General features: G+C 39.4%; 1 protein-coding gene across 3 annotated transcripts in view; it reads left to right on the top strand.

Moving 5' to 3' along the window:
* Opcml (opioid binding protein/cell adhesion molecule like) overlaps positions 1-14171 on the top strand; it is a 536087-nt gene extending 521916 nt beyond the window's left edge. For all 3 annotated transcript variants that reach the window (XM_027945504.2, XM_027945503.2, XM_027945501.1), the window contains one exon: positions 14071-14171. In XM_027945504.2, the coding sequence (XP_027801305.1) occupies positions 14071-14171 (101 nt within the window). The remainder of the gene's footprint in view (positions 1-14070) is intronic.
* The last annotated feature ends 636 nt before the right edge of the window (positions 14172-14807 follow it).

Raw genomic sequence — 14807 nt, 5'->3', positions numbered from 1 at the left:
ATCAAGAGGAACCCAGCCAAATGGATTATTAGATGACTGTCTTTAAGGAGAAGTCACCCTAGTATGAATGTTTCATTCTTTTAGCCCAAAGCAAAGAGTGATACTGACTTAGTTATAAAGTTTTATTTTAAAATAGAAGTATATGAATATTATACCTACTATTTGCCAAATATTTACTAGTTTTTAGGCATCAAGCCAGTAGCATAAAACAGGTTATTAACACCATTTTACAGATAAGTAAAAGGAGGACCAAAGAGGTTGTGTGACACTAAAGACTGAAGCATGTAGCTAATGAATAGGCACAAAATCAGATATAAAACTCGACTCCTTTATTAAGTACTTGAGTATTTACCCAGCAATGATAACTGGGGGGAGAGACAAACACACACACACACACACACACACACACACACACACATACACATACACGTTCACACACACAACACACACCCATTGTATATTTGGAAAAGGCAGCAGTTAGTGCCCAGCTCTTCTTCCAGAGATGGAAAACTCAAAGCCCTACTTTTCTAAGTAGGGCTTATCACTTGGAAAGTGATAACATTTGAATTTTAGAGACCTAAAATCATCTCTGCAACTGTCACTTCTCACAACTCTGTATCCAGGGCAATCACAGACTAACATAGCCTGTCACACCTTAATTACCTTAACTGTACATCCCTTAGTCTTGAGGACACTGCAGGTAAAGAGCAGAATTAGGGTGCTGTCCTGCCTGTGACTTCACTTATGTCTTCAGTTCGTAAGGGTGTCAGTAGCAGGGAAAACAGACAATGGAAAGGCCTAGGACCGACAACCAGATGACTTGAATTCTCGTCTCTCTCTGCTGTTAAGGAAAGAGATGTGTCATAACAGATAACAATAGCCAATGTATACTAAGACCATATGAATCTTCTCAGGTTGCTGTAATAAAATGACACAGATTGGGTGACTTAAATTACAGACCACTTTTTTTTTTTTTTTTAATAATTCTAGAGGCTAGAAATCCAAAGTGTGAGTTCGGTCAGTTCCATTTGAGTAAGGGCTTGCTTCATGGCTTGTCACCTGTTGCTGTTTCCTTATGTAGCCTTTCTGCTGAGTTTTTATGAGGGAACAGGAGTGGAGAGAAACTTACTAGTGTCTTTTCTTATAAGGATACTAATAGTATTGGATCAGGGTTTTTCCAATGACTTCACTTAACCTAAAATACCTCCTTATATGCTCCATCTCCTAATACAATCACACTGAGTGTTAGAGGTTCAACCTAAGAATTCTGGAGGGATGGATGAAATTCAGTTTGTAGCAAAGACATAGATTTCCATCTCAGTTCAGCCACAAGTCAGTTGCATACTTGATGAAGATTTCTTACCTCATATACCATTCTTACCTCATATACCATTGGGATTTTAATGCTTGCTTTAAAAGGCTGGTGAGGTGGGTAAATGAGGGCACCCCAAAATAGGTTTAAGTGTGTGACTTTGACAGCACACAAAGACGGTAGGTCTCAGTTTGTAGAGCTGAAACTGGGATGATGCTCTCTTGGCCTGCTTATAAAAGAGTGTCACTATGAAATGTCAGTAGGATAATACTCATAATATGTGGCCAACTGAAAACTCTTGCATACCTGCTAGGTACTGTGAATCCCCCTGGTATGTGCCTCTCTGTCATGGCCCATGCTATCACTGCTTCCATTCCTGTACCTGCTTTCCTTTCTTCCATCTCCTTTGACCTTCAATTACAGCACACTCCAGTCCCTAATGTTCACTCTGTCTCACTTCACCTGATAGGATCCACTTACCTATCATCACCTATTCCTGAGGAAAGCCTTCCCTGACCTTTCTTAAATCAGTTTCCCCCACTGTACACACTCCCATACTTTGTTTCTGCCTGCTGTACTCACTGTGTGTTGGTTAGCCTTCTTTGACAAATATATACTCAGTCCCTGTCATGAGCAGGTCACTGTTTATGATATACAGTAGAGATATGACAGATAGGCTCCTTGTTTCTGGGGCATAATCCTCTCCTTGAACTTTTGCTTTTGTTTTAACTATTGTATTCAATTAAAGTCCTTCTTCCCATTTAGCTTATAAGCTTCATGAACTAGGGACCATATCTGGCTTGATCCGTAGAATCCAACACAGAGACCCACACACAGTAACTGGTCAAGAAAATTTTGTGACTGACAGAATGCATGAATATGCTAAAATAAAAAAGTTGTGCTCCTGATGCCCAAAGTTCAGTGGCCAGGAATGAAATGTGACAGGATGTTATAGGGAAATAGTTCTCAGAGAGTCTTTAAGATCAGGCTCTGCTGTTTGCTGGCTGAGTGACTTGAAGAAAGTCAGTCTCAGATGGCCTGGTATTTTCATCAGTAAAAGCCTTCTGTGTAAAATGTCTTCTGTGGAACTCACACATACTAATTCTCTAATGCTAGGATTGAGTAGCAATAGATGCAGCACAATATCAGAGTAATAGTGTCCAGCCAGCCCACCTTTCTGCTGACCATGATTGTTCATCCTAGTGCTCAGTGCCTCATAATTACAGCTAATGATAGCCACAAACTACTTACTATGTATAGCACCACTGAACTAACTATTTTACATGGTTTGTCTCCCTGAATGAGTCTATAAATACCATATTTATCCAGATTTTGTACACAGGAAATTGAGAGGTGAGGCAGATAACTCAATCTCACTGATTTATAAGCACATGAGCTGTGATTTGCAACCATACACTCTAATTTCAGTACCTGAGGGCTTTACTACACTTCCAAACTAATTGTTAACGCTTGGCAACCCATCATGGATATGGTAGATGATCTGGATGCAACCCCATACAAATAAGCCATTTGCTTGGATTCTACTCTTGTGCAAAATTCTCCCTTCTCTTATCTACTCATTCTGCTAAAAGACAAATTTTACATTTAAAATTCATATGTTCATACTATCTAAACACACACACTATTCCCAGGTATTCATTTGTATTTACCTCACAATCTGTAAGTCCATATTTTGAGAAGCCCCTTGAACTATGTCCCTATAGGTTCCAGCAAAACATGCTTCCCTCATACATACCCTTTGTATATTTCTGCACCTACATGCAAAGAAAAAATAAAAATAGGACAAAAGCAATTTCAAAGGAACAAAAAATATAGAAGATTATGGCAACAATGGGTGGGTGAATGGGTTGAAACAGGAAATGATTAGGAAAAGTGAATAGCAACACAGCATGTGGGTGATCACCAAAAATCAGCCAGTGGTTGACATCTGCATGAAGCACTTCTTCCTCATCACACCAATTACTACCTGGCACAGAGCCACAGAGACAGGACTGTTGCCCAGGTAGAATTCAGCTCAAGTATCGAACTAGACACCCACTTCCCTCAGCCCCAGGCAACCAAAGTTTGTGCAAAGGCAACAGAATGCAGAGAAAAGTCCAGCTTCTATAGAGAGAAGGACTGAATTATGGTCTGACTCTAGTAGACAAGCCTTCACACTGTTTGTTTCTCAGTTGTTTTTGAAATACAAGAAAAGAACAAGAACACCCAATTTACCTTTAGGTTTCTAGATGTCTTCCCTGAATTGAGAAGAACTGAGGATGCAGGATGAGGGACAGATCTCCATAGCTGCGATCCATAACCTTGGAGATGGTGGCATGCCCCCTGTGCTCTTGAAATGGAGCTTGCTCCAAGTGTTCCTTAGCTTTATTGAGTGGGTTCAGCCATTGTCGGCCCACCTAGAGCCCTGGCACATTGAAGTCTTGCCAGAACTATGTGCTTACCACTCTGTTTCTTTCCCTCAACATGCCAACTCACTTTGCTTCCTCTGGGCCTTGAGCAAGAGGCCCAATCCCTCTGTCCTTGGAGTGCACAGAAGGAAGACACTGGACTTGATTACATTGGCACTGCAGAGAGTGCGATGTGCTTAATGAGGCATATAAACGCCTGGATTACTGGAACTGGCAGGGGAGAGGGACAGAGAACGCACACAAAGCCAAAAAGGAGGGGGGATACTGCAGAGAAAAACAGATTTCTCACATTTTATCTGTGAAATTTGAGCAACAAAAATTAGTTACATTAAGAGTTAAGTATCAGGCACACGGACAACTCATAGGAATCTTGTCACTGCAAATGAGCATGGCAAAATACTCCAGTTAAAGCAACATCTGGGCTCTGGGTTTTTCCTCAGGCAAAGCTTCAGTGCCCTTGGAGTAGCTATGCCTACAGTCTAACTAAGCAGCTCCTGAAAGACTAAGGGCAGAATCTCTATTTTTCTTTGCTAATAGCTGTTCTTCCAGAATAAATATGCATATCAGGTTGTATCTCCAAACTGAATTTTCAACTAGAGTCCTTTCCAAGTCCACCCCACTAATAATTGTGGGCTGAGCCTTAGCGTCTCTGCCTTTGTACACTCCTCTCACCCCACACATACTCCTGCTTCCGTCTTCTCCTTCCTTTCCTTTAAGGTGTCCTGACCGCTATACATTTCCCCAGGTGTTTCCAGGAGGAATACAAAGAGTGGGCATGAAGACTCCAAACTTCTCTTTAGCATGTCCTCTCAGAAAAGGAAATCACCACATCAGCATTTGCAATTACCACTTTCTCAAGCTCCATTCACCTCAGGCTACCAGGGTCTCTCTCCCTCCCAACACCCACTTTCTGTTGGTTCTAGACCCCGGTGACCTCTAATTCCCCATTTCTGGCATTTCTGATATAAACAGGAGGTGACTTCCTTGGTGTCCCATAAGTCAGTACAGGGGAGGATTACAGTGAGAGTTGAAGGAATCTTCCACATCTTCAAGCATCTTAAGAGAATTATTTCTTAGCCTACATAGGACTTACTCTGGATGCTTTAAAAAAAAAAAAAAAAAAAAAAGAGTGTGAGCCTTGTCCTGGAACCACCTAATCAAAATCTTTCTGAATGTCCCTGAGAATGTGCTTTTAAAGCAAACTCTCCAAGGGAATTTTAGGCACATAGAAGATTGGTAGCCTTTCAGAAGTAGTCAAATGACTTCCAAATCTGTATCTTTAGCACTCTCCGGAATGCTGAGTGACAGACCACTGTCCCTGCCAGAATCCTCCTTGGAAATTTCAAATCCAGTCCTTCTCCCCAAGGGACCCTTCTCTTCAGCATTTGACTTGCTTTGTACCTACATACATTTCCTAGAACCCTTACCATCATTTCTTACTTCCTCTCACTCTGTGAGCCAATGAGTCCTAACAAGTAGATCTCAACCTTGCATCCGACTTCCCACTCCCCATTCTCATCTGAACAATTACAATATGCTCTCATGGGTCCTCTCATCTTTGGTAATTCCTCTTCAATCTGTTTGCCCCAGTAGGGCCAAGCATCCTTTCCAAACCTCAGAATGAACCTTGTCATTTACCTGGCTGAAAACTCTTTCCTACCAAAGAAGCATGACATTAAGACTGTATGCAATCTCAGATTTACCTACCGTATAGCTTCAAGCACCCTCTAGGCTGGGCTATACCCCAGGTCATCACAATGAACCTTTCATGAATCTGCTTTCACTCTGAATTCAACCATCAATTTATTCATCTGGTCAAAAAATATTTATTTAGTGCCTACTTTATGCCAGTAATCATATTTAGGATGGAGGATCAGGAGGAACAGAGTTTCTGACCTTTAATAAACAAAGAAACAAACCATTATCATAGAATATGATAGGTGCTATGCTAAAGGAATGAAGAAATAGTTTCCATCTATTAACTGTCAGCCACACACACCTTCAGATACTTAAGAATTCCTTGAGATAGCACTGTTATTCTTTCTATTTCACAGGGGCCTAGAGCTTAGAGAATTCAAATGATGCAACAGAATTTCCCCAACATAGGAATTTTACCACAGGAGTGTCAACACCAGGTTTTGGAGTCTGACTTTATTCCCACCTTTCATTCAAACCTATATATACTCTATCTCTTCCCGTGTGTTAAAGGGTAACACATACAGGTTTTGTCCTCTTCTCTGCCTGATAAAATCATATTTATCCTTCAAGACTCAACTCTATGGCAGTTCATTTGTAGAGCGTTTCTGAGCTCCACTGAAGAATAAATCCTTCATCTCTTGGGCTCTTGTGGTGCTTTGCCCTCCGGCTTATATTTTGTTTGTATTTGTTTCTGCATTTACAGGATGCAGCACTGTATCTTGCAATGGTTGTTGCCCAGTCAATGATTGTGGAATTAATAAATAAATCTCCCAGTCAATAGGGACATCAGTCACAGCCTCCATATATTTGAAACTCTTCACTAACCAAAGAAAGGCCAAATACTCTAAAGGACTTGTAGTTCTCTCCCCTCAGGGAAGCCACATCACTATTTCTCTTACTTTACTTGCATTCCAACCTCCAATTGGCCCAATTCTAATTTTAATTTAGGGGTCCCCTCCCAAGCCTGCTTTGCGAGGGAAACTCTATCAAACATTTCAGTTCACTGTTTAAGAAGGCACTCTTGCAGAAACATCAAATGCTGAACCTATTTGTCCATTTCCTGCTGATAAATATACATGATTTTTATTTTTCAAATTGACAATATAAATCCAGGTGGGAGAGAATGAGTCAGAGAGAAATACCATTGCTTTTGGCTGATGACAGAAGTGTAATCATTTGTATTTTCCCCAACCTGCAAGATGTCAACATATTAGGGGAAAAAATGCAGACATTTCACATTTCATTTCTGATGAGGTTCCTTGTCATCGCCTTGCACCCCCACCCTCCTCCATGTGAATCATTGACATCTGGCTATTAGCCTAAGCATTTAGACTTTCACACTGAGCATTCAGTGTGTGCTGATGTCAGCACAGACACACAGCTTAGACAAAGTCTTGTCTCCTTCAGGTTTGTGATGAGCTTACAGATTTGAATTAACTTCTGGTATTAACTTGCTAAGCTTTTGTCTTTGCGATGAACAGAAAACAGGGAGTGTGAGAGGAGAGGAAAACGAAGATGGCTGCCTTCTTCCCTCCTGATCCATGCATTTTCCTTGCGCTGAAAGCCCGGTTAATCTTACTTGTAAAACAACACAGTGCCACATTTTTCTCTGTAATTAAAGACAATGGAGGGAAAGTTCCCTTTCAAGGGAAATGAGGAGCCTTCATCTGCCCAGCACTGCTGAAAATAGGTTTCTGTTTCACCAACAAGTGTAACACACACATCCTCTAATTAGATTTCCTTGCTCCTCTTTTAATCACCGAGAACATCATTATCCTTTTGGTTCCTCATTAGGAAGGTCACACAGTTCATAATTATACTTATAAAACCCATCCAAATTTCATAGCAAAACTGTATCTTCTTTAGACTTCAGATATTCCATTGATCTCACTGTGCTATCAACAAGTTCAACTTGCCTGTGAGTTTCTTTTTTTCTTTCTTTCTATTTTTTTTAAATGTGCTCACTCTCCCACCTGCCACTTTAGTAAAATTACTGCTACTTGGTCTGCTGCTGCTGTTGAAGAAAGTGCTATATTTATACTACGATCCAGAACAGAAAAATAAAGACACATTCTAATACATTCATTCCTTATAATGTACACTACATTTTTAAACTTCAGAATTTCTTAAAAGGTAGGATCTCATTAGGAAGTTTATATGTTTGTGTGTGTGTGTGTGTATATATATATATATATATATATATATATATATGTACATATATACACATGTGTGTGTGTATATATATATATATATATATATATATGTACATATATACACATGTGTGTGTATATATATATATATATATATATAGAGAGAGAGAGAGAGAGAGAGAGAGAGAGAGAGAGAGAGAGGAGAGAATCCCTTTGCCAGGAGCATTATACTGAGTCCTCATACTGTGATTGTCAACACCTGCTGCGCAAGAGGGTGAGGAGCCACACTCTGAATGCAAGCAGCAAGTGCATGTGGCTAGACACATGTTCCTAGTTCTTATTTTGTAGAAATGGTTTAATTTTATTTCAAGTCCTCAAACATGTTTGTTTCTTAAAAATATAGTATATAGTACACTTTGCTTCCCAAAGTAGGCCTCTGAAAGATAGACTTTATTTTGTTTATGTGTTTGTTTATTATTTGTCTTGTTCTTGCTGGACTTTAAGTCTGGACAGATAGTTCTCCTCTGGCCCATAGTGTACACAATAGTCGACCTTTATGACATTTTGCCATTTCTAGAGTTTTTTCTATCAATCACTTTTCTTTTTTCTATATGCTGAAACCTGACTTATATTTTTCTGCATATTGGTTTTCAAGGTATTTTGTTGTTGTCATTCACAGTTTGTTTTCTGCCTTTGCATCCTCATTTCAGCTTTTATTTTTAAAGATGCTCAACTTCAGGCATGAAGGAAGCAATTAATTTTTAGCATTCGAAAGGGTGAAGGAGGAGGGACTGGAATAATGAGAAAGGGCATAATTACATGTTCTCACTGTCAATTTATCTCCCTGAAAAAAAAATTAATGAAGCCTGATATTTGCAGCAGCCATTCTTCTTGAATTGAGTCATTGTTAAACATAAATAGAGCAGGATTCCTTAAATGTGGCATTTGCCCAGAGAAAGAATTGGGCTTCTGAATACACTTCCTCAGAATGACTGGTCTTCGTGAGGAAGCTTTTATCTGTGTTTAGCAGCCACCTCAGGTCCTCCAGAAGGAATCCGGTCACTCAAGTACTACAGCCAAGTTTGCTTTCAGCTGGTATTTGGCAGTGTTTGAAAACCTAGTATCCCAAAGCATCTCTTTGTACAGGATCCCCATACAACATGCTATTTTCAAAATCAGCATTGTGGTCCTAATTCTAATTCAATCTATATGTATTCATCTTTTATTTGTATTCAGGGACTTTACACTTACATACTGTTTTAACTAATCTACAAGGTAGATGCAACTACCCTTCCCCATTTTATGTATTAAAAAAAAATATTCTAGAGAAATTGTTCATCCAGTCTTCCTGCTAGTGGGTAGAAAGAATGAAAATTCAGTTCTTTCTAACTCTTGAATTTAATCCTTTTAAGACTACCCAACAGGCAGGATGTTCCTGAGATGAAAGACATTTGAGGTTATTTGTTCCAAATGAATTTCTTTCCAGAACCTAGAGAATTTGAAAAAAAAAAAAAAGGATTTGTCTTTTTTCTTGTTTATTTATTTAAAGTCCAACTGTCTCTGTCCTACTGGGGAAAGGCTTTTTGAAGGTAGAGACTGTGACTATCTTTTTTTTTTTTTTTCTGAAAATAGAGTCTGGGCATGGAGACATCCAATAAGTACTATGACTTCTCCAAGTCTGGCCCAGATCCATTTTCTCTGCAGAGAACTGCCCCTTTGCCATTGGTCTTTACTGTTGAGCTTGGATTTAGATCTCTCCCTACTCAGTCAGTGTCCCTCATCCTCCAAAGCCCCCCAAAGAATGGCCTCTCTCAGTAGCAATGTGACCATTACACTACCACACTTTTTCATTCACTCCTTTACCCAAATCTCACCCCAATTTCAATGAATTTGGAAAAGATTTAAATAACCTAATATTAATCGCAACTAAGAAACTGAAGTGGAGGGAGGGTGGAACCACTAACCCATAGCAGCAGTTACCTCTATCTCATAACTACTTTCCAAGAGGCACAATACTGATCATCTTGATCTTTTAATCCTGTAAACTCTGTATTATTATGTCTATTTTCAACAAGAGAAGACAAAATATCTTGTCTAAGACCACGTAACTGGCAAGCCAAAGACTCATGATTTAAAGCCAAATTGGTCTGACTCCAAAGTTTCCAGGATTAGTTCCACTTATATGTCAGAATAGTTGCACTTACATATTATAAGTGATGTTACCCCAAAGAATATTTAGGGCTTCATATATAACACAGAGAGGTCCAGGAGGCAGAATACACAGAGAATGTTTCCTGTCTTCCTAGTGGATGTTTTTCCCACCTGCAACTTTTAGTCCCATCTTTTCTTGAAACCCCTGGCCTTTATCCAGATGCCCCTCAGGGTCAGTTTTCTCAAGGAGAAAACCTCCTTGAAAATCTACCCTGCTTTTCCAAATCTCGGAGTCTAAGTTTTAGGTAAGAATTAACTTTTATCCCTATTACCACTAACAGACATTCCAACAAGCCAAGAAAAGGGGGAAAAAAACATTTGAATTCTTTACTATATTTATTAAAGTTAAAATTGACATCATCTTGGGAACCATGAATTTGGTACTCAAGTTAATGTCTTGAAATCTTGGGTAACATGAAAATTCATGCAGCCTTCACCTAAAGAAGCCATGGTGTAGAAAAACATATTCAATCTGATTCTGAAATGAATGTTCAAGGTTTTATGGGAGCATTGCTGATCTCAGAGTGAAGAGCTCCTTCAATGCCAATCCCTCCCCTGGTACAGAGTTTGGCTCTGCAGATTCACTAAACAAGTATGCAAAAGGCTGTGGCAGTCTAAGGACCAAATGTGAGCCCCAAGAGGTCATTGAGGGTCTTCAAACTGCACCAAATTAAAGCACAGCAATCCATCACTTTTTCAAACTATGCATTTTCCCAAGTGAAGAAAGTGACTAGAGCATACTGAAGTCCAGTGTGAATGACCTAATGCTGGTACCTTCTTTTCCTCATTTCCAGTCAAGTAGGATCATTGTAAATATGTGATTTAAAAATCAGTTCATTGTTAATGGTTTTATTCCTCACATTCCTGCAACTTAGAGAGTGGTATAAAGATGTGAGCCACTGTCTTCTGCTCTAAATAAAGCCTGAGAACCCTTTTGTATAGTTCTAACAATCCTGTCATTTGGCCCTGAAGTCAATCTCAAATATGTCCAGAATCTTTATGAGGAAAGCAGTGTTGGTTTTAATCTCTATCAGAATGGATTAGACTTATTCTCTGGCTGCAATAGCCCAGCCATTTTTCACAGTCTGATTGACCAAAGGCACTTTGGCAGCAAATTTTATTTGATGCTCCAGAGCAGTTGCTCATCATGTCTTCTAAAGAACCTCACAACTTTCTGGAACTACCTGGGAATTGGGACCAAAAAGGGAAACTATTGGGTCCAGTAATATTTCATGTTTCAGGAAGAGCTGTCATGCAGTGGTGCTAAAAGCCAAGGTGTTGATTATTTTATACCCCCTGGAGAAGGCTGTCTGGGTGCTCATAAGCTATTCCTTCTAGAACTAGATATAGAAGTTCCATTTATAAGATAGCTCAGAAAGCTAATAGGGGAAGAATCATACAAGTCATCAAGCTCCACCTACTTTCATTTTTCAGATGGAAGAACAAAAGCCCACAGAGGTGTTACTCAACTAGAAAACATCAGAGGCACTAGAGAAATTGTGTCCCCACTTGGTTGCTCCTGTTACCACATGATGCTATGACCACTGGGGGAAATGATTACTTTCTATAGAGAAGATGTAGAGTTGAAAACATCAAAAGCAAAGAATCTATTTAGATTCTTTGAATTGTAGATAGAGAGCACAGTACTGTGTCATCACAATTATCCTCTGAAAGCTGGGCAGCCTACATATCTCTAAGTCATCCTCATGGTTCCCACTTGATGGTACATTCAGCAGAAACTGAAGATATCTGTAAACTTCCACCTGATCAGCACCAAGCATCTTACCCATAACCACAAGAAACACTCATTTCTCTTTAGGATTCCACTTCCTTCTAATTCCATACATCACTTTTTTTTTGTTTGCTTGTTTTTGCTTTCCCTTTATGCTTCTCTCCTCTCTATCTTAGCTCTAACCAGAGCAGTGCTCGTAGCATTACAGTTACAGAAATGCTTAAGTCCATAGGTAGAACCAGTAAAAATAAGATCTCTACACCTACATTTCTTTAAAGTGAAATATAGGCTTTAATTGTTTTTCAAGTTAATATAAACATGATAAATGAATACACACACACATATATGTATATACATTAACTAATCTAACATATATATATATATATATATATATATATATATATAAAATGGAAGATACTTTTAAATAAAAGTATCCATGCATGTGTATCCCTCTGTATCCATGAGTTATGCACCCATGAATTCAACAATAATAGATGGAAAATATTGTGTCTGTCCTGAACATCTATTTCTTATGGTTCTTTGCTAACCAATTCAATGTAATAACTATTTACATAGCATTTGCATGATATTAGGTATTATAAGTAATCTAGACATGATTTAACGTATACAGAAGGACAAGCTGAGGATGTGGCTCACTGGTAGAGCATTTGCCTGGCATGCATGAAGCCCTGAGTTCATTTCCCAGTACTTCAAATTAAACAAACAAATAAGAGGATGTATGTAGGGTTTACGAAAATAATGTGGCATTTTAAAATAATGAACTTCAGCATCTGCAGATTTTTGGTATATATATACAGGGTCCTAGAACAATCTTCTCTAGAGAATGAGGAGCAACTCTATGTGTGTGTGTGTGGCAATTTATATATAGAATAATGCTTTTAAATTAACATAAGAGCCTTAACAATTTGAATTGCTCATTTCCTTATAAATTTATTTAAAAACCTAAATCATCATCTTTTGCAGAAGACAATATAGAGGATGACATGGAGCTTCCACTTGAATATTTTCCAACTTAGTACATTATATAGGCTAGTCTTTAGGATGTGCACCAGGATTCCTGGAGGACCCAGAATCAGGCTAATACTCATAAATTGTTGGGGAGCCTCCATGAAACTCAGACAACTGTTTTAGAACCTGCACCCTGCCCTTGTTTGTGAATATTCAATAGCTAAAATGCACAGCAACATGAGTTGGACTTCAGCTATAAAGTAAATATAATTTTTAGTCCACCTGAGCATTGTGCACATTATAAGTCAGAGAAAAAATATCTATGTTGAAGTCCTTAAGGTAGGAACAGTTGTATACTTATTGCTAAAGTGAGAGACCTGGAATTTACTAAGCAAAAGGTATGAATCAGTCTCATAGTAGGCAAAGCAATTCAAATGGCTTGAGTCTAGTCCAAGAAGACTCACCCCATGTTAGCTCTTTAAAGCTTTTTTTTTACTAGCAGGCCAGTTTACTTCAGCAAAGTCTTAGTTTTAGACAATGGAAGAGCTACACTATTTGTCTGCATCTCCTTCCCCTGTCACTGGTCTTTTAATCCTTTGACCATATTCCATTTTGCTTCACCTGGAATACACTGTGCTTGCAAATAAAGGTGGAGGAGGAACACAGAGGCAGAATTCATCACTGGCACATCTGCCCTGAGGCCAAGGCAGACTAGGACAATCCAGATTCATGTGGTTTCTCTTCCTGAGGCATAGAAGCTGAGGAGAAAAATAGTGCTCATGATTCTGTATTCTTATTTCCCAGTAGAATGTGAAGGACTCAGTAGGGATATGGGAAAGGACCAGAGGGAGGGAATTAGAAGCCAAGGAAGCATCAGGTGGCAGTTTGTTACAGGGATGCCAAGTCTTCTTTGATGCTGTTGGAGAGGCACTGCTGACAGTTTGGATAGACTCACTCCCACTCTTCAAGCTCTGGAGAATAATTATCCATCCTTCCTCAGCAGCTTCAGGAGAACCCTCCCCCAACACCTAAATTACATGTGTTGAAGATGAAAAGTCCATCTCATTAGCACCTAGACTTCTGCTGATAGCAAAATATCTCCATCCCTTTCTCCTTCTTCCCACCCACCACCTACTTCTCACCTCTCTGAACCATCTCCTCCCCCCATGCCTATCTTTTCCCTCTTCAGCCTTTTCTGTTTTGGATTCCATCTCCATAGAGAGAGGACAATTAGAGGCCCTGATTTTAAAGAGGCCAGGCTATCTTGCCTTACCACGGAGCCCTGTCTGTTGCCCTAACCTTTGGGACCATGGGCCTAAATGACTACCCTCAGCTTCCCTATATATTTATTAAGCTCAGTCTTTCAGAGCAGGTAATAGTGTTCAGGGCATCCTTTAAGTTTCCAATCCCTTCCAGTGAGCATCTTCCATTTCTGCGGACTTGGAAGGGAGGGGGTTGGACTTGGGGGAATGCTCACAGAGAAGCATGTTTGTGGATTTGCTTGTCAGAGATGAGTATGGTGTCCTGTGGGTACATGCTAATGGGTCTGTCTCTCTTTCCCCTACACAGGGCCTGGAGCAGTCATTGATGGTGTAAACTCGGCCTCTAGAGCGCTGGCTTGTCTGTGGCTCTCAGGGACCCTCTTTGCCCACTTCTTCATCAAGTTTTGATAAGAAACCCTAGGTCCTCTGAGCAACGCCTGCTTCTCCATATCACAGACTTTAATCTACACTGCGGAGGGCAAACCAGTTTGGGCTTCTTTTTGTTCACTTGTTTCTGTTCTTCTTCTTGATATATTTTTGGTTTTTTGTTTTTCTTTTAATTGTGATTTTTTTTTTCCAGTTGGAATGAATGGGATTGGGGGGAGGGGTGGGCAGGGTTCTACCATGTGTAGGATAATCATTTATTGGTGTGTCCCAAAATGGAATCTGCTCCTGCAATCTTGGCCCTTCCTTTTTGTCTGCTTCTCTTCCCATAATCATTACAAGCAAGCAACTTTCATGCACACATACATGCAGACACACACACACAAACACATACCCCAAAACATGAGTTTCATGTGAGCAAAGAAAATGTGCCTCATAAACACCCTGAAGACACAACTTGATTAATAATATGATACACAGTAAGAGTTATATCCATGTGTCTTGTTACTTCTGTCTCTTGAGCATTGAATCATTTTCTTGATTATAATGTACATATCTTCCATTCAAACGATTGTCAAATCTCATTAGGGTCCATATCTTTTCTTTCTAGAGAGTTATCTCACTATATACAAATATGTGTATTTGTGTAAGCCACACATA

Source organism: Marmota flaviventris, chromosome 9 (assembly GCF_047511675.1).
Source record: "Marmota flaviventris isolate mMarFla1 chromosome 9, mMarFla1.hap1, whole genome shotgun sequence".
NCBI lineage: Eukaryota > Metazoa > Chordata > Mammalia > Rodentia > Sciuridae > Marmota > Marmota flaviventris.
The sequence above is the reverse complement of the archived record's forward strand: the minus strand, read 5'-3'. Positions and strand labels throughout refer to the sequence as shown.